Genomic DNA, 16,611 nt, shown 5'->3' on the forward strand with positions numbered 1-16,611 from the left:
CATGAGAGACTCCTAACTCTGGGAAAAAAACCCAAAGGGTTGCTGGAGGGGTGGTGAGTGGGGGGATAGGTAACTAGGTGACAGGCACTAAGGAGGGCACTTGATGGGATGAGCTCTGAGTGTTGTATCTTGGCAAATTCAATTTAAATAAAAAAATAAAAGTTTAAAAAGGAAAAAAAAATATGTTCCCGAATGGGTGGCAAAGACTAATTCTGAAGTATATTCTAAACAGCAGACAAAAGAGACCCAAGAGTCACACACGTCATGAACAAGATTCACTTTTAATGGATGACAGTCATGTGCAAACTGGAGGATTATATACAAGAGCTGCTGTCACTGTAGAGCTGTCTGAGCAAGAACAGACTCTCAGAATAAAACATCAACCTGAGGCACCTGTGGGGGCTCAGTGGTTGAGCGTCTGCCTTTGGATTAGGGCATGATCCTGGGGTCCTGGTATCGAGTCCCGCATCGGGCTCCCTACAGGGAGCCTGCTTCTCCCTCTGCCTGGGTCTCTGTCTCTCATGAATAAATAAAATCTTAAAAAAAAGAAAAAAAAAAGTCAACCTGAACAAAGATGGGGTTTTCTCCTGCGAGTTATAGTACTCTAACCAAACTGCAGTAAAACCCTTGCTTCCCCACAGGTGCAGCATATCCTGGTAGGCTAGAGGACCCCACAGCACGCCCGGCCTGTCCACCCCTCTGGATGGCAGTGTGACACGGACAGACGGGCCCAGTACTGCATGTCAGAGCAGAAAGGGACCACTCCACATGCAGCAGAGATGCCGCATCACGTAAGGTCTTGATCAGGGCCAGGGTGCCAGTGAGCCATGCCTTGCAGTGACCCTGTTGCCGGGAGGGCATCCACCTCCAGGAGCTGCTCGGGGAGCTGGTGATTCATCCAGAGATGCAACAGGCTGGAAAGGAGGTGGTTGTGTCTCACCTCAGAGGTCTGGCCCAGCTAATGACACGAGCTTGTGGGTGGCGCTGCATCGTCATCGTTGTTAGGAAACGTGTCCCCCGCAGCTCCAAACCGCCGGGTATTTCTTTGTAGTAATATGTAGTCAGAATGGGTTTTCCAATCTGATTCAATCCCTGAGCAGCTAGGTTAAAAATTACCTTGTTTAAAAACCCAATAAAAAAACTACTGTATCAAAACTCTGCCAGAATGTTCCAGCAACCAACATATTTCTGTAGAGAAACATTAAAACTCTCTGGAAATGATTCAGCCTGAAGCCCTGCTGGAACAGGTCCTGAAGCAGGATAAGCGCAGTCTGAACGGCACCCACCTGCTTGGCACTCCCTCCAGGAACAAGCGAACAGTCCTCTCCCATTAACCAGCATGAATCACATTAAAATACAATAGTTCCCCCCACTCCCCGTCAGGCTGAACATCCTAGGCCTCTATTAAGAAATGAGAAAAATACACTTATAAAATTTTCTGAAAAACTCGTCAGAGTCAGCAACTGTAAGGAACAGGTGGTCTAAGGGCCAGCGAGGTCGGAGAAGTCGGTACAATGGGGTGTCCCGTGCCCAGCCTGCCCTTGCCCTGGCTGGATGCTGGAGGTTGGAGCGCCAGCTGGACACCTCCGACATGGGCCTGCGTCCAGGTGAGGCTCGTGCCTAGGTGAGGCCAGCGGGCTTGGCGGAGTGTGTCAGGTAGTGTGGCCCTGGCTCAGAAACCACATGGTGCACTTTGCAAGAAATGATGGAAATACTGCATATCTGCCTTCAGACTCGTGAAGCCCAATGAAAAACCAGCTTCTTTGAGGGCAAAGCAATCTTGGGAAAAGAGAACTTGCTTTTGGTGATTAAATAGTGAAGAGGAAACTTTGCTGTGTCTTTCCTCCTCCGAACACGACGCCAGGAAGTGACTGTGGGACTGCCTGACAGGTGGGAACTGGGGCAGGGGTGGGGGTGAGCACAGGCAGGAAGGAGCAGAGCTGCCGCCCAGTCCCCCTTCCCTCCCTGGCCTCTGGGAGGAGAGTAGAGACAACAAATGAGACACAAGAGCACAGCCCCAAGAGATGGGGCAGGTGGAACTGCCAGGTGAGGTGAGTGGGGCCCCAGGTGAGGCTGGGTCACAGGCCCTTCACCTCTCCCCCCTCTAGCAGCCCCAATAGCCAGGAGAGGCGGGGTCCTCCTCGTGCCCCTCGTGCCCAGTTCTACTGCCAGGGCCTCTAGTGCCCGGCTGGAGAGAAAAGCAGCCAGTGGCCGTGGCCACAAGGTCAGTTTCCCACATCTATACTGGACCTGATCTGGGAGCTATAAGTCAACATTCCCGGAAACACGCACATGCCCCGAAAGCCCAGTTGGGGGTGGGCCACAGAGGCGCTCCTCCACTGTCCCCCCCACGTTGGAGACGAACATGGTAAGGAGGTCGGCCCCCCAGGGTGTGAAGTTCAAGAGGGAAGAGACCACAGCACTTGCACAGACGTGAGGGCAAATCCAAGGATGACACCTGAGCCTCGCAACCGCCTAGGGCCCCTCCCAGGAAATACCCCCATCCCAAGGCCTCGGGGTCTCACGGAGAATCAGGGCACAGCCGGTGTGGCCGCACGGCACCCTGGACTCCGGGTGTGTCCATGCCCCAGCAGGTACTGCTACTGCTACGCCCTGGGCAGGAGAGGGGCTGCTGGGGAAGGGGAGGGGGTGAACAGGAGCGTCCCCAGAGTTGCCCCGCAAAGCGGATTCCACCCACTAACCCTAAGGGTGGGAAGCAAAGACACTTCCAGGCCCACAGTCAGGCCACTCAGTCCCGGGTGGCCCTCAGCTTCCTCCGAAAGTAGTCGGGGGCGGCCTCGTACAGCCACTCGGCAGCCACCACGCAGAGGTCCCGCATGTAGCACTTGCTGGTGTGGAGCAGCTCGGTGTACACGACGCAGGCCGGCCTGCAGTGGAAGAGCGCGGACGAGGGGTGGATGGCCACGGGCTGGCGGCTGTCCGTGGTGGTGTATGTGCCATCGGGCTGCAGCTCGGCCGCGCTCATGAACAGGCTGTGCGCCAAGCAGCGGCGGATGCTCTCCACATCCCCACGGCAGGACACCATGGGCATGGACATCTGCACAGGAAGAAGCTCTGTCAGAAGAAGCAAGTGGCCCAGCGGGGGGGCGGGGAGCAAGAGGAGGGGGATGGCCAGCCTGGCCCAGGGGGTGGGGCCTTTCCGCTCTCTCCCACCACAGCCAAATTCACCTTTTGATTCTGGGGTGCCAGTCCCCAGTCCTCCTTGAGCCCCAACCCAGCCCTATCCCACTCAAGGCCCCTCAGCCCAGGTCTGAGTCAGCCTCCTCAAGCCCCGAGGAGACGTTGGGCGCCTGCTTGACCCCTCCTCGGGGAGCTGGAGTGGAACTCAGGAAACTGACCACTTTCTGCAGCTCCCCCAGGGGAGAGAATGGGGGGAAGCAATCCCTCCAAGAGGAGGTGGGAGCAAGAAGGGCCTGCAGAGAGCGGCCGGAGAGGCCCTGGCTCCTGTCGGGTCCTCAGTCTCCCCAAGAAACATCTCTACCCTCACTTTTCCCTTTAAGATGGCTCCTGGGGTTTTTTCTTGGTAACGTGCTAGTCCCCGCCTGATGGGGACCCTCTGCTCTGCTCTCACCACCTCTGGGGAGCCAGCAAGGCCTGCAGCTCACTGGGGGCCTCTCCTTGCAGGCTGCCAGCTCCTTGCCCTCTGGCTGCGGTTCAAACTACCTGAGTTCCTGGTAATTTGTCTGAACTTCATGTCTATGAAGTGGAAATAGCCCAGAGCCCTAGGGAGAGAGGGGGACCTGGGGCGAGGCCTGCGAGGTGGTGCGGAGACTCCAGGGGGCAGGTACCTTCAGGCAGATGTCCCTTAGCTGCGCCCTGACTTCAGCCGCCAGCATCATGTTCCTGCTGTTGACGAAATTCTCTCTGCACCAGTCCTGTGCAGGAGAAAATCCGCTCTCACCATGCCATCACTTCTGCAGATGAGTGACGTCACCGTGACAGCAGCTGAATCCCGAGAGGGAACTTCAGTGGCCAGAAATAAATACAGGAAAACCGCTTTCTCCCAGAAAGCATGCACTATAAGGGGAAACCGGAAATACCCTCTTCCAAGAGGAACATTCCCTCATGCAGGGAGGGTGCTGGCTCACTGGGGGAGCGCAACCCTGGGGGTCAGGGTTGAGGTCTAGCCCCCCGCTGGGCAGGACCGGTGCTTAAATATGAAACTGTAGAACAAATTCCCTTATGTGAAGTCAACAGGGAAAAGCTACAGATGCGGGTACATGGGGGTACAACTGCCCCCAGGGTACATGGATCCCTCCTACGCGTCTGACAACTTGGCAGGAAAACGGACAAGGCCGTGAGCACATGACCGACATGGTGCAGCATGAATGTCCCACAAAGGTCTGCAAGGGTGCTCGGCCTGGGGGCTCATGGCAAAGCAGTTGAGGGTAACAGACGCCAGAGGGTTTCATCTCCAGCAACGTGGCACACGGTTGTCCAGGGGCCAGTGGGGCCGGCGGGACCACTGGAGTGGGACGGCTTCTCCACCGCTGGGGTGGGGGATGGGAAATGGCAGGGCTGCCGGTGGCGGGTGGCGAGTGGCGGGTACTGGCCCCACACCAACCAACGCTCCCCTCCAAGCACATGTTCCGGAAAACACCATGCTCTCGGGTCATGGTAATGGTGCCACAACGGTCGTCAGGTGCCCGCAGGCCAACCTCAGGACAAAGGCCACACGCAAGGGGAGGCCCAAGAACCGGCAGGTCAGGGTTTTTGCTGTATGTACAGCAGCATTGTTTCCTTAAAAATAAATTCAGGCAAATAAAGCAGAACGTTTACAACCATGAGACTGTAGTGGCTTTTTTTGAGAACGGACTGTATCACAATATGCCACTGAAGCGCACACAGGCCCAAGTGTGGGTTTATGGATGAACCAAAGAAACGTACACGTGTGTCAGGCCACCTCATTTGGAGATAGGACTTACGTTATTTTGCTCATGGCAATGAGCACAGCGAGATTTTTGCTTTTATGGTAAAGGAGAAAAAGCACAAGCAGCATTCGTTGTGTGTTCTGCTGTGATCCCCACAAAAGGTGGCCAGGCCTCTTCCCTGGAGCTGCCCAGACCTCGGAGCCACTCTCGACCTTCCCGCATCAAGCCACCACGGGGGAGCAGCTAGGCTGCAACTGCATCTATTTTGTGGAATTCTTAGGAACACGTGACCTAAGGTATCAGAAAAACCTAAGAGAAGTTATGTTTGGGGTCTGGGAACGCAAAAAAAACATTTCCCCATGAACTAATGAGAACTGCTTGTTCACTTCATGCTGCTTTGGTGGACGAGGGGTTTGGGGTTTCCCAGAAGCTCTGCTATCAGACAGCAGGGCATCCTAGATGCCCTTTCCATCCGGGTCTGGGGAACGGAATCATCACTTAAGCCAACATGACTATGAAGAAAGGCCAGGGCAGGTGGAAAAAGCTCATCTTGTAGCTGAGAAGCTCGGCCACCAACTCGAGGGCCTCTGCCCCACTGAGGACAAGTGGAACACAAGTGGCTGCTGTCCACTGATGCCTCTGCACCCTCTTGTCTACCACAAAGGAGACAAGTGCTCAGACCTGTGCTCAGGTGGGGAGGAGGCGCCACAGAGAGGGAAGGAGAGCAAAGTACCTTATCCCCACCAAGGCTCTTGAAGGTGCGGTAGATGTTGAGCAGCGTGATGTGGTCCCCCTCACTGGACAGGAACTTCTTCCGCATGGCCTGCACTTCGTCCCTCCGGGAGGGAGGGTTGTACAGCACGCTGTCCACAGATAGTAGGGAGACGATGGTCAGGATCTCCTCAGTGCAGTGGAACTTCGGGGACAGGAGGATGGTCTGCAGATGGGAATGCAAATGTGGGCGCCAGCCTCTCTCCTGGCTTCTAAGCACAGCCCCTGCCTGTCCTGCTTGTGTGGTCTTGGATGGGCACTCGGGTCGTGTTCGCATCCTGTTCTCTAGGACCCGACAGCGCCCGCGCTCCTGCATTCCCCATGGGGAGGGTTCACACTTAGCAAGAGCCTGAGTCTGTATCGGACACATGGTAGGGGCGCCGGTTCCTCCAGTGGAGCGGAGGCCCCAGGGACAGTGGGCCATGCAGGGACAGAGGGGACACCAAGGGGACGGATGACTTACTTTGGCAAATTTGGGCTCTAAAGGGAAAGCTGCCATCTTCCTTCCAATGGGAGTCAGAGTGAGCTGGTTGTCCTTCCGTTCAAGAGCACCTAACAGGTCTAGCTGGGCCACAGCTGCCTGCATGTGATCTACAGAAACAGAGTTGTGAGGAGCAAAAAACCCGAGGTGGGGGGGCGGGGGGAGTCACAACTGGTCCTGAGCTTCAGGGAGCAGGTGGCTCTGCGTCAAACCACGGTCCCCAGAGCAGAGCTGCCAGGGCTGTCACCAGCTAGGGCAATGGCCTATGACCAGCCTACATCACACGTGAGAAACCCATGCACAGACGCGCTTGTGGCCCTGCGGGGACCTGGAATCTGGCCCTCGGAAGCCCCTGCTGAGAAACGTTTCCTGTTTCGCTCCTTCACTTTCTCACTCTTGACCACATCCATGCATCACCCACTAAAGAATAAAGCAGTATTTCTGAGGACAGAATAGATACATGATGAGAGAAAACAATGTGCAAGATACATCGGGGGGAAAGAGCAAGGTGCACGGTCTCCGTCGGCAAAGGGACGTCTGAGCTTGGTTTATTCAGATGGGAACAGCATTGGGTAAGGACGGGCATCAACACATATGAACCGTACGAAATGGGCTGAACAGAAGGAAGGTCCTGGAAGAATCACTGGCCCACAAACCAGACTGCACGTGCCCTGCACTTGGGCTGCTGCAGAGGATTGGGGACTGGCAACCAGTCCAGGAGGGGCCGCCCGGCTGACTGGGAGGGACACCAGCAGCTCTGGCCACAGAATCCACCCTCAGGGCTCTCAGGCGCCCCTCCGCCAGCTGAGGTCACACACCAGGGAACCAGACAGGAGATCCCCAAATGCTTTCTGGGGAGCCCAACCCTTTGTTGGTCCTTATCCACCCAGACCCCCACTGCTCCACTGGAGATGCTGCCTACCTGGAGAGGGCTTGGACATGAAGTCGAAGGTGAGCACGTTGGGGACTTTCATCGCAAGGAGCTGCAGCAGCACACTGGCCAGGTTACACCTGTGAGGAGCAGAGACGTGGCTGTGCACCTGCTTCTCATCCTCCAGCCCAGGCACGGGGAGCGAGAGCATCTCGGGGGCACCACAGGCCTACCTCTGGATCTCTGGCACCGTCATCTTCTCAAACTTCTCAAACTCGTTCTCTGTGTAGAGCCGGTAACAGATGCCACTGTCCTCCCGGCCAGCCCGGCCTGCACGCTGCCATGCCTGTGTCTTGGACACACGCTGTACGGCCAGCACCTCCAGGCCGCTGTCTGCAGGGAGAAGGGACTGTGTGAGCACTTCAGCACTATGAACTAGCGGTTTCCACGGCGTGGACGACAATGCAGTGATCCTTCCTGCAACCCAGGAGCCCAGAAACCTCGGGGCTGAATTGGAAGGCACAAAACCAGTGGCCAGGGCTGAGACAGAGTGAGTGGTGTTGCTGGGATGCCAGGAAGCCTGCTTGCTGACAGCTGGAGCCAGGAGAACAGCCGCAGGTCCCACAGAGACTGCAGGGCCACAGCCACACCGCTCTGCCCAGGGCCAAGGGCTGCCCAGGCCATGGGGCTCTTCAGTGCCAACACCTGGTGTTCAGGAAGCCAGGCTGGCTGCCCCTCAAGGTCCTGGCCCCAGTGCCTACACTGCACCCCTGGCTCTGCTCCAGGAGGGAGATGGTATGACGGCACTGCTCCCAGGGGTGTCCTGGGTGAAGGTGCGCTCTGGGCCAGGTGCAGGTGAACAGGGCCTTCCACACGCTACCTCAGGGATCAGCGGGCCTTGCCCCAGCCCAGGGAAGTTTCCTGGACACCTGCACCTCCACGTCTAGAAAGCTCTCACTGTGGTGAGAGCCAGGTGTCCCTGGCTATGCAGCCCCTCTCCTGGCTGTTGATGGGCCCTTAGGCCTCCGGCCAGGCTCGGCCCCTGTTCTTAGGATGGTGAATGGGCCCCGTCCCATGCTGCCTCAGCCTTGCTCCCACTGCCCATACTCCACCCCAGCCCCTGGTCAGTCTCCGCGAGTCAGAGAAGGAAGAGCTCACTGGGAGAGGCTTTGGGGCTCGCCGCCCGGAGAAGAAACACTCGTGGCTAGATTCTCACCAGGGTTATACTTCTTTGCTTTGACCATGCCTGTGTCAACTACGTATTTTATTCCCGTAATGGTTATGGAGGTCTCAGCAATGTTGGTCGCAATGATCACTTTCCGACAGCCCTGGTAAGAGAGAGAAGCCAAAAACCATAGGACACATGCGATTCAGAAACCTCAGAACATATTCCTCACGGTGCATTTCCACAACCCACTTGCGATCGAGAAACGATGACCTCATTATTAGAGCTCCTAATACTGACGGGGGTAATTACATCGGGTGGCTGGCGGGGGGAGGTTACCGTCTTGAAGGCTTATGCTGAAGTGATGAGAAGCAGGAAACAGACAGGTGTGGGCAGGACCCCCAGCCCTGCCGGGCACTCCCTGAGCACTGTTGTTTCTCCTCTCAGGGCCTTTGTGTTTACAAGATGGGAAGATGGGACCGTCACCCACCTTGCTGGTTCTCTAGAGGGCGAGGCGATGAGCCCACGGTGTATACACGGTGCCTGGATGGCCCAGGCACATGAGACATGGTGTGGGGGGCGAACATGGTGGGTCGGTGCCAGACACCTTCCACCTACTGCTCTGCCCACCCGACCCCACCCCCAACCATTCCCCCACCCTGTTCTCACCAAGGCAGGGAGCTCTGTCCGGGACTGTGTCTTCTATTCCTACAGTTTTTCGGCTACTGCACCTGGTACTTGAGCATCCCGCCCACAGGTGCCGGGGGACAGGGGCATGCTCACCTTGGGGGCCCCCTGGAAGACGCGGAGCTGCTGGGCATAGGGCAGAGAGGCATACAGGGGAAGGACCAGCATGGAGGGGCAGCCGTCTGGGAGGTGCTTAGCAATATCCCGGCAGGTCTTGCTCACGGCTTCGATCTCCTCCTGCCCAGTGAGGAACACCAGGATGTCCTGAGAAGACGGGGCCTCCTAGAGAAGGGAAGCATGGCATTACTAGTCACTGTTGAAGCCTCCTGAAGTTATTTTCTTAACGGCAGAGAGGTAAATGGGCCTAAAAGAGGTGTCTCCCCCGGGGAGAAAGCCCTCGCTGACGGTGCTCAGAGCTGGCACTTGAGGGAGTTAGCCAGCCAGTTTAAAAGCAAATTAAGGAAACATTGAAGGAAGACCACCAGACTGCTTTTGCAACGAGAATAATACCATGAAAGCAAACCAAGCAAATAAAATCTGCACAAAGCTCCCTTCTCCCTCTTTAGACATCTGGAAAGATGGAACCAGTGGGACAGAAGCCAGCTGGGGAGACCGTGGCCCGTGGGAATAGGAAGGAGTGGTCACAATGGAAGAAGAGGCCTCATGAAACGATCCATTAAAGCACTGGCACATACCCCAAAATCATGCCCTGGGGGGGCTCAGTTGGTAGGCAGCTGACTCTTGATTTTGGCTCAGGTCACAGTCTCAAGGCCATGGGATTAAGCCCCATATCGGCTGGAGACTCTCCTGCCCCCTGCCCCTTCCCCTGCATGCTCTCTCTCTCAAATAAGTAAATTAAAAAAAAAACCTGCTGCGTTGACCCCAGTGCTTAGACCCTGAAACTAACTGGGCTCTTGCTGTTTGCAAGCTGAGGAACACCCCAGCATTAACGACATACTTTCACACCTACCCTTCCTTGTGGTCTGTTCACATTATCTTCATTGGCCAAGGGGTTGAGTGACAGGACAACTACAAATGACGTTTAATGTTAATAAACACACACGTGCATGTGTCTATGTGTAAATACGCATGCACATGCGTTCACGAGCACACATAGCTGGAAAAATCTACAACAGTCAGAACCTCGTCAGTCACACTCCTCAGAGCCATCACTCAGGAACCATCCTGACCTCGTCTGCTTCTGGCAGGTGAAGCCCTTCCTGCATCTGGCATTACGTGCCGCGAGAGCGAGCATTTGCCTCCATCTAAATGGCAGTGGAGTGCTAAGCCCAGAGCAACAGAGGCAGCAGATGAGAAAAGGGATTGAAAGTTTGGACCCGTTTTGAGAGAGGAGAGGTGAGGAGTGAAGGACCAGGCAGAGGGTACTCCAGCCTGGGCGTGGTCTGGAGGGCCTAAGGAAACAAGACACAGGCCCGTCGGAGACGACTCTAGTGAGGCATGGGTGGGTCAGGGGAGGGGGAACCCAAGGGTGGCGTGGCCAACCCCCGCTGCCGTCCTCCACCCCACCGGTGAGAGGCTGGGAGGACATGGGAGGCGGAATGAGATTCTACCTAGAAGCAAGGCCAACAGGAAGAGTCCAGACAGGGCACAGAGGCTTAGAGGCCACCTGCCTTGAGCAGAAGGCAGCATGAGTTGCTCCAGGGAAAAGGGGAGTGTGATTAAACACATGAAAAATATTCATGATTAGCAGATGGTAGGTGTTGGCACTTGGGAGAAAGCTAGCAACGGGCACGCAGGAAACTCGTGCAGCCATGTCGTACAAGGCACGAGGCACTGGGATGGACTGTGCTGGCAACGTTGGGTTTTAAGGCTGCAGTACTGATCTGGGCCTCGGAACCATGATATACGTCTATGTTGAGAGGCCAGAGGGAGGTAAGTGTCAACCCCCACCTGCCGCAGCAGGAACAGACACTGCCCAAGACCAGCAGTGCTGGGAGGTGACGCTGGAAACACTAGAGTCCAGAAAAAGCAGCTAGGACAGTGAACAACGTCACCGTAAACAACGGGATCGGGAACATGGAAGTAAAAGCGGCTGTTGGGGTTTTAAAGATGTATTTATTTATTTGAGAGAGAGAGAGAACGTGTGAGAGCAAGCAGGGGCTGGGGGGCAGAGGGACAGGGAGAAGCAGGCTCCCCGCTGAGCAGGCAGCCCGTGGGGCTCGATGTCTTGAGCCTGAGCTGAAATCAAGAGTCGGATGCTTAACTGACTCAGTTGCCCAGGTGCCCCAATCACTGGTTTTTATCATCCTTATAGAACCAACTACTTGCTTTTTTAAACTTTATGCACTTACCACTTAGATTAAAATAAAAATGACATCTTAAAAACTTGCCTCTGAATTTCTTCAGAAAGTTAACCAGAAGGTACACATAGTCCATTTTATAAGGTCAAAAAAAATGGGATTTAATCAGTCAAACTTTTAAGTAAACATTTAGTACAATGAGAAAAGATTTTGAAATGTTTCCCTAATTCAGTTTTTCTTAAAAAGCCAAAAACTCGGGATCCCTGGGTGGCGCAGTGGTTTGGCGCCTGCCTTTGGCCCAGGGCGCGATCCTGGAGACCCGGGATCGAATCCCACGTCAGGCTCCCGGTGCATGGAGCCTGCTTCTCCCTCTGCCTATGTCTCTGCCTCTCTCTCTCTCTGTGTGACTATCATAAATAAATAAAAATTAAAAAAAAAAAAAAAAAGCCAAAAACTCTAAAGGATACTCGGTATTGGGTCAAGGCCAACTTTCTTAAACGGGAGCAAAGCGCAGAGGACACAGCACCTCACAAGGCTTGCTCGGGGGCGGCACCATGTGGGTTCCTGCCGGGATTTACGACCAGACGCTGTCTGTGCTGACGTAAGGTCTCCTGGCTCAGCTGAGACATGACGCTGCTCAGAGCTAAATTACTTTTCTTCTTAGAGATACTGAGAGATGCCATAAAAAATAAAAAGCCAGACCCACCACCTCATATCCATGGCACAGCTCACCGGGCACTTGGGTCAGCAGCTTGTCTTCTCAAGGCTGAACGCGCCACCCACCGCGAGGTCAGCCAGGCCTCTGCGGCCACCGGCGCCCAGCTCGTACCTGGTGGATCTGGAAGACGGAGACGAGAGCGGCATGCAAGTAATCCTGCTGAGGCTGTTTGGTGTAAAACACCTGGATGGGATGCTGTCGACCCTCCAGATAGAGGACGGACGCTCCGTTGAAATACTGAGAGAACAGGTCCACATCCATCGTAGCGGACATTACAATCACCTGCGGACGGGCCAGAGGAAGATGGTGGGAGAGCCAGATGGGGCCTGCGTTTCCAGGTCCCTCCCCAGCCCCAAGGGCAGACAGTGAGGCCCAAGCATGGCCTGTCCGGAGGCAGAGTGGGCACCACACCAGGCAGGGGAAGGGACACAGGCCATAGCTACCTTGAGGGGCAGTTTCCGCAGCTCCTTTCTCCTCCTCTGGGCAGCTTTCACCACTCCAAAGAGCACGTCGGTGTGCACAGTCCGTTCGTGGGCTTCATCCAGAATGATGCAGCTGTACTTCCGCAGCAACGAGTCGGAGATTGCCTCTCGCAGCAGCATGCCGTCCGTCAGGAACTTGATCCTGGTGTCTTCTGAGCTGACGTCATCGAAGCGCACCGTGTAGCCCACCTGTGTGAGGAACCCCTTGTTCAGTCAGCACCGGGCAAGCCCCACCAGGAAACCAGCGCTGTGTGAGCACTTGTGCCCTCTCGGGGATGAGCCAGCACCGCCCAGCCCTGCTCCCTTGGGTGCACACAGGCAGTGGACATGGCCTGGGAACTGCAACGATTGTAAGCCTTATGGAGAATTAAGACCTAGGCTCCTGCCTCAGCTACTTAGTAAGTTAAAGTGAAGCTACGAGCACATAGGATGTCTGAGATGTTTCAACATGAAGCACATGAACACACAGAGCTGCGTATGCTAGAGATGTGTCTGTGATTTCCTAGATGGATTTATGGATCTGACTGAACACAGGTTACTGGAGCCTTAAGGATGCTTGAGGGAAACACCTAATTTGTCCAACTTTCCAACAGACTGAAAGCAAAGCAAATGGCACAGACATCTGATATCTGAGGAAACGGGTAAGACTCAGATGGGCCTAAGTGACCGGGGTGAGACAGCCTCCCTCCGTTGGGGAGCGCTGCTCTAGAAAGCACCATGCAGATGAGAGGGTGGACTGTCAGCACAGGGGGCGGTGAGGTACCAGCTTCCCGAGCTCTGTTCTCTTCTCATCAGAGACTCGAGTGGCCAGAGAGATAGCAGCCACTCGGCGAGGCTGGGTCACGGCTATGACGCCCTGGCGGCCAATCCCCCCTTCATAGAGGTACTGTGGGAGCTGCGTCGTCTTCCCGGAGCCCGTTTCTCCTGATAAAGAAAACATGTCTCACTTACGTGCAAATTAACACCAATTCACCAAAATCAGGAGGAAAAGTAGAAGAAAATACTCCAAGTTGATAAAATCCCAGGAAAACGGGACTCAGGTACAGCTGGAGAAGTGTCCTGGGGAAGTATCACTGGAGTTGCTTCTCAGGAGGCCAAATCGTATCAGAAACATCTTTAAAATGTTTATACCCTCCACCCACAATTCCAGGTACAGGAATTGGTTCTGAGGAAATAATTAGAGATGTAGCTTCAGAGACTGTTTCTCCACTTTGTTCTAGGAAGCAAACAACTGGAAACAAAATAAATGTTCAATAATAGGTAACCAAGGAAATACAACTGTTACATAAAATGGTTACTTCTCCAGAGAATAAATGAGATGGGAAGGCGCCTACTCACATGGCCCCAGATGCTGCTCTTCCCTTCCGACCTCCCCTGGCCCACGTTTTGGGACACATCTACCATTGCCGGGTCTGTCCAGCACACCCTACAGGATGTCAGACTCCAGCTCTCTCCCTGGAGCGTTCCTGGTCCCTCGTCCATCCACCTTAAACTGTCTGCATGACCACAGCCCCCCACCTCCACCCCAGGGTGGGGCAGGGAAGGTCCATCCCTTCTGTGAACTTGAACATCCTGCATACAGTTAGCACCCAGTATGGTTTCCCACCTGCTGGCTTCCTCTACCTGTCCCTAAGTAGAACAAAGAACTCAGCAAACCTGGATATCCTTCCCCTTGGGCTACCACTAAGCTTCTCTGACCTTAGAGTCCTAAATCTCATTATTCTTGCATTTCTCTCTCTGCTCATCCTCCCTGACCCAGCCAAGAATCACAGACTGAGAATGTGATGATTCTGCTGCAGTCCTGCTGAGTCCACCTGAGAAAGCCCCACGTGTGGATCCATGTCTTCCTGTCCATCTCCTGCTCCTACACCAGACTACTGGGCATTGCTAAAGCAGCATAGCCCATCATGCAGATGAAGAGTGAGTCTGTGGTGCAGTCAGTGCACCTGGACGCCAGCACAACCACCCATCCTGTGGTCTGCAGGTTCTGCAGCCTGGCCCTGTCCCATCCTCCCCCAAGGGCCTGAGGCCCTGTGACTCCCATTCTCAGCAGATGTCCTGCACCTATTCCACAGATGTGAAGTCCTCAAATGCCCTCTCCCTCTCCCTCCCCTACAAACTTCTCCCTAGCCACACCCACGCTCACCTCCTTTGGCCAGCCCTAGCCTCCAGGATGTCCCTCCTCCTTCAGGCCAGCTCCCATCTACCCCGTTTCCAAGTGTCCCCCAATCTGTGCTGTATTCCAGCCTCGGTCTCTCCTGAGCTCTTCCTCCTCAACCAGGGAGCACCTGCAAACTCCTCAACCTCCTTCCGTTTCCCCCCTGCAGGAGCCTGCTCTCACCACCTTCCTTCCCTCACCTCCTACTTCCCCCAAGCTCTGTGGAGGCGCTCAGTGGGCTCCACAAGGAGGACCTAGGCACCAACACCCAGGGCCTCACACCCACGGGGGGGGGGGGGGGGGCGGGGACGACACACACACTACTTAAGTTTCTGGATGGGGCCTCACTACTGCACCTGTTCACTCTTCCTTCTCCCTGCGACTCTACTCCACTATCTGCGCCCTCCTGGGTCTCCTTCTTCTCTGAACCCCTCCCCCCGCCCCCGCCAGCCCGTCCCTCCCGCACCTGACCCCTTCCCGAGTTCGTCCCACCCAACCCCCGGCTGGATGCAGATCGAGCCCCCGACCCCTAAGCCTGCCTCTTGATTCGCGTGGGACCCGCCGGGTTCACACCTCCGGGCGGCTCCCCTCCCTCCCGAGCCCTTTGTCCCCCCGGTACCGCGGCTGCGGGGCTGGGGGCGGCGGGCTGAGGTGGCGGTCCGGGCAGAGGACGCGGCGCGCCCACTCACCGATGAGGACGGCGCTGTCCAGGTTGCGGAGCTGGGCCAGCAGCTGCCCCCGCGCCGGGAAGATGGGCAGGCTCCGGCGCTGCCGCTCCACCGCCTCGGGGTACGGGCTGGCGGCGGGCTGGGCCAGGGCCGGCTGCTGCCTCCGGCCCCCGCCGCCGCCGCCCGCGGTCAGCAACATCAGCACGCGCCCCCCCGGGGGCCCGCAGCCGGGCCGGAACCTCTTGGCCGGCGGGAAGCCAGCCTCCTCGGGCATGTCGGGCGGCCGCCGCCACAGGAGGCCAGCGCCCCGGCAGCCGACGGCCGGCGCGTGTTTGCCGCTTCCTGCCGCGCGCCGCGGCGCCAGCCCATGACATCACGACGGCCGCGGCTGCCTCAGCAGAGGACTACGACTCCCAGCATGCCCGTGTGGGGACCGGAAGAGCGGGGCCCAAGGTACTACCGAGAAGAGGCTCGGAGCGACGACGGTGAGGGGCGGGGTGGAGGGTTCCGCACGACCCCCACGGCGCTAATGACGACCTTCCTGACCGGTTTTCTGTCCTCATAACACGGTGTCCTCACTGTAAACACGCGTGTCCCCTTCTCGCCCAGAGTAATTCCTGCTCTGCAAGGACAGCACTCTTGTAGAATCGGTGGGCGACGCGCACACAGTGCATCACTTAACCCTCTCCAGGGTAGGTGCTGACGGAGCCTGGAGAACCAGCCTCGGACACTCGTGGAGGCCAGCGGGGCGAGGGTAGTGGCGAGCAGCTGCCGTGCGGGCGGGCGGCCGGCGCAGCGCGGGTCCCACCGGCAGGGGGCGGGGTGGGGGTGACTGTCGTTCGCCCTCCTCCCCCAGCTCATCCCTTCGGACCCTCCACAGCCCCTCCAGCTCCCCCTCAGCTCCCCTCCCCAGCACTCTCCCAGGTCCCTCCTGTGTTCTTCCCCCAGCTCCCTCCCCAGCTTCTCCGCCAGCTCCCCCCGTGGCTCCTCCTCCAGCTTCCTCCCCAGCGCCCACTCCCAGCTCCCTCCTCCTCTCGATCCTCCGTTCCTTCCCCAGTTTCTTTCCTTCCCTTCTCCCAGACAGAACTCTTCAGTGCAGCTGGGCTGCTGGACCCCATCACGCATAATGAAAAGATTCAAGACTCCAGCAGGGAAGATAGGATGAAACCAGCAGATCCTCTCCCTTCTGCATCCAGAGCTCTCAGCTGCTGGCTCAGGGTGGAAACAGTGGCAGGAAGTGTGATTTCCAGAGAATTCATCAGATGCTTCAAGGCCCTTGAAGGACCGGAGGCATCCTCTTAAGTACATCTCCAGGAAACTCATCCTGTCTGTAAGCCTGTTAAAAATCCTTCTTCCCATTTCCTCCAGGGAAGAGATGATGTTCCTGGAGCTGCTGACAGTGGAGCTGCTGACAGTGGAGCGGTCAAGGGGGCTGGGAACGTGCATGCTGGATTAAT

The 16,611-nt window shown here is 56.4% G+C and overlaps 1 protein-coding gene across 2 annotated transcripts; it reads right to left on the reverse strand.

Moving 5' to 3' along the window:
• Window positions 1-262: 262 nt before the first annotated feature.
• Window positions 263-15,484, reverse strand: DHX33 (DEAH-box helicase 33). 2 transcript variants are annotated; one of them, XM_077893108.1, is made up of 12 exons: window positions 15,176-15,484; window positions 13,092-13,252; window positions 12,290-12,517; window positions 11,958-12,128; window positions 8,964-9,149; window positions 8,232-8,343; window positions 7,249-7,408; window positions 7,067-7,155; window positions 6,127-6,254; window positions 5,626-5,829; window positions 3,810-3,896; window positions 263-3,058 (listed from the first exon to the last, which is right to left on the reverse strand). In XM_077893108.1, exons 1-12 carry the CDS (start codon window positions 15,426-15,428, stop codon window positions 2,750-2,752), a joined length of 2,088 nt encoding a protein of 695 aa, XP_077749234.1. In that variant the 5' UTR covers window positions 15,429-15,484; the 3' UTR covers window positions 263-2,749. The 2 variants fall into 2 exon arrangements, with proteins under 2 accessions (XP_077749234.1, XP_077749233.1); XM_077893107.1 differs by lacking the exons at window positions 13,092-13,252; window positions 15,176-15,484 and adding an exon at window positions 13,280-13,543.
• Window positions 15,485-16,611: the final 1,127 nt, after the last annotated feature.

The sequence above is a fragment of the Canis aureus genome, chromosome 3 (genome assembly GCF_053574225.1).
Source record: "Canis aureus isolate CA01 chromosome 3, VMU_Caureus_v.1.0, whole genome shotgun sequence".
Classification (NCBI taxonomy): Eukaryota; Metazoa; Chordata; class Mammalia; order Carnivora; family Canidae; genus Canis; species Canis aureus.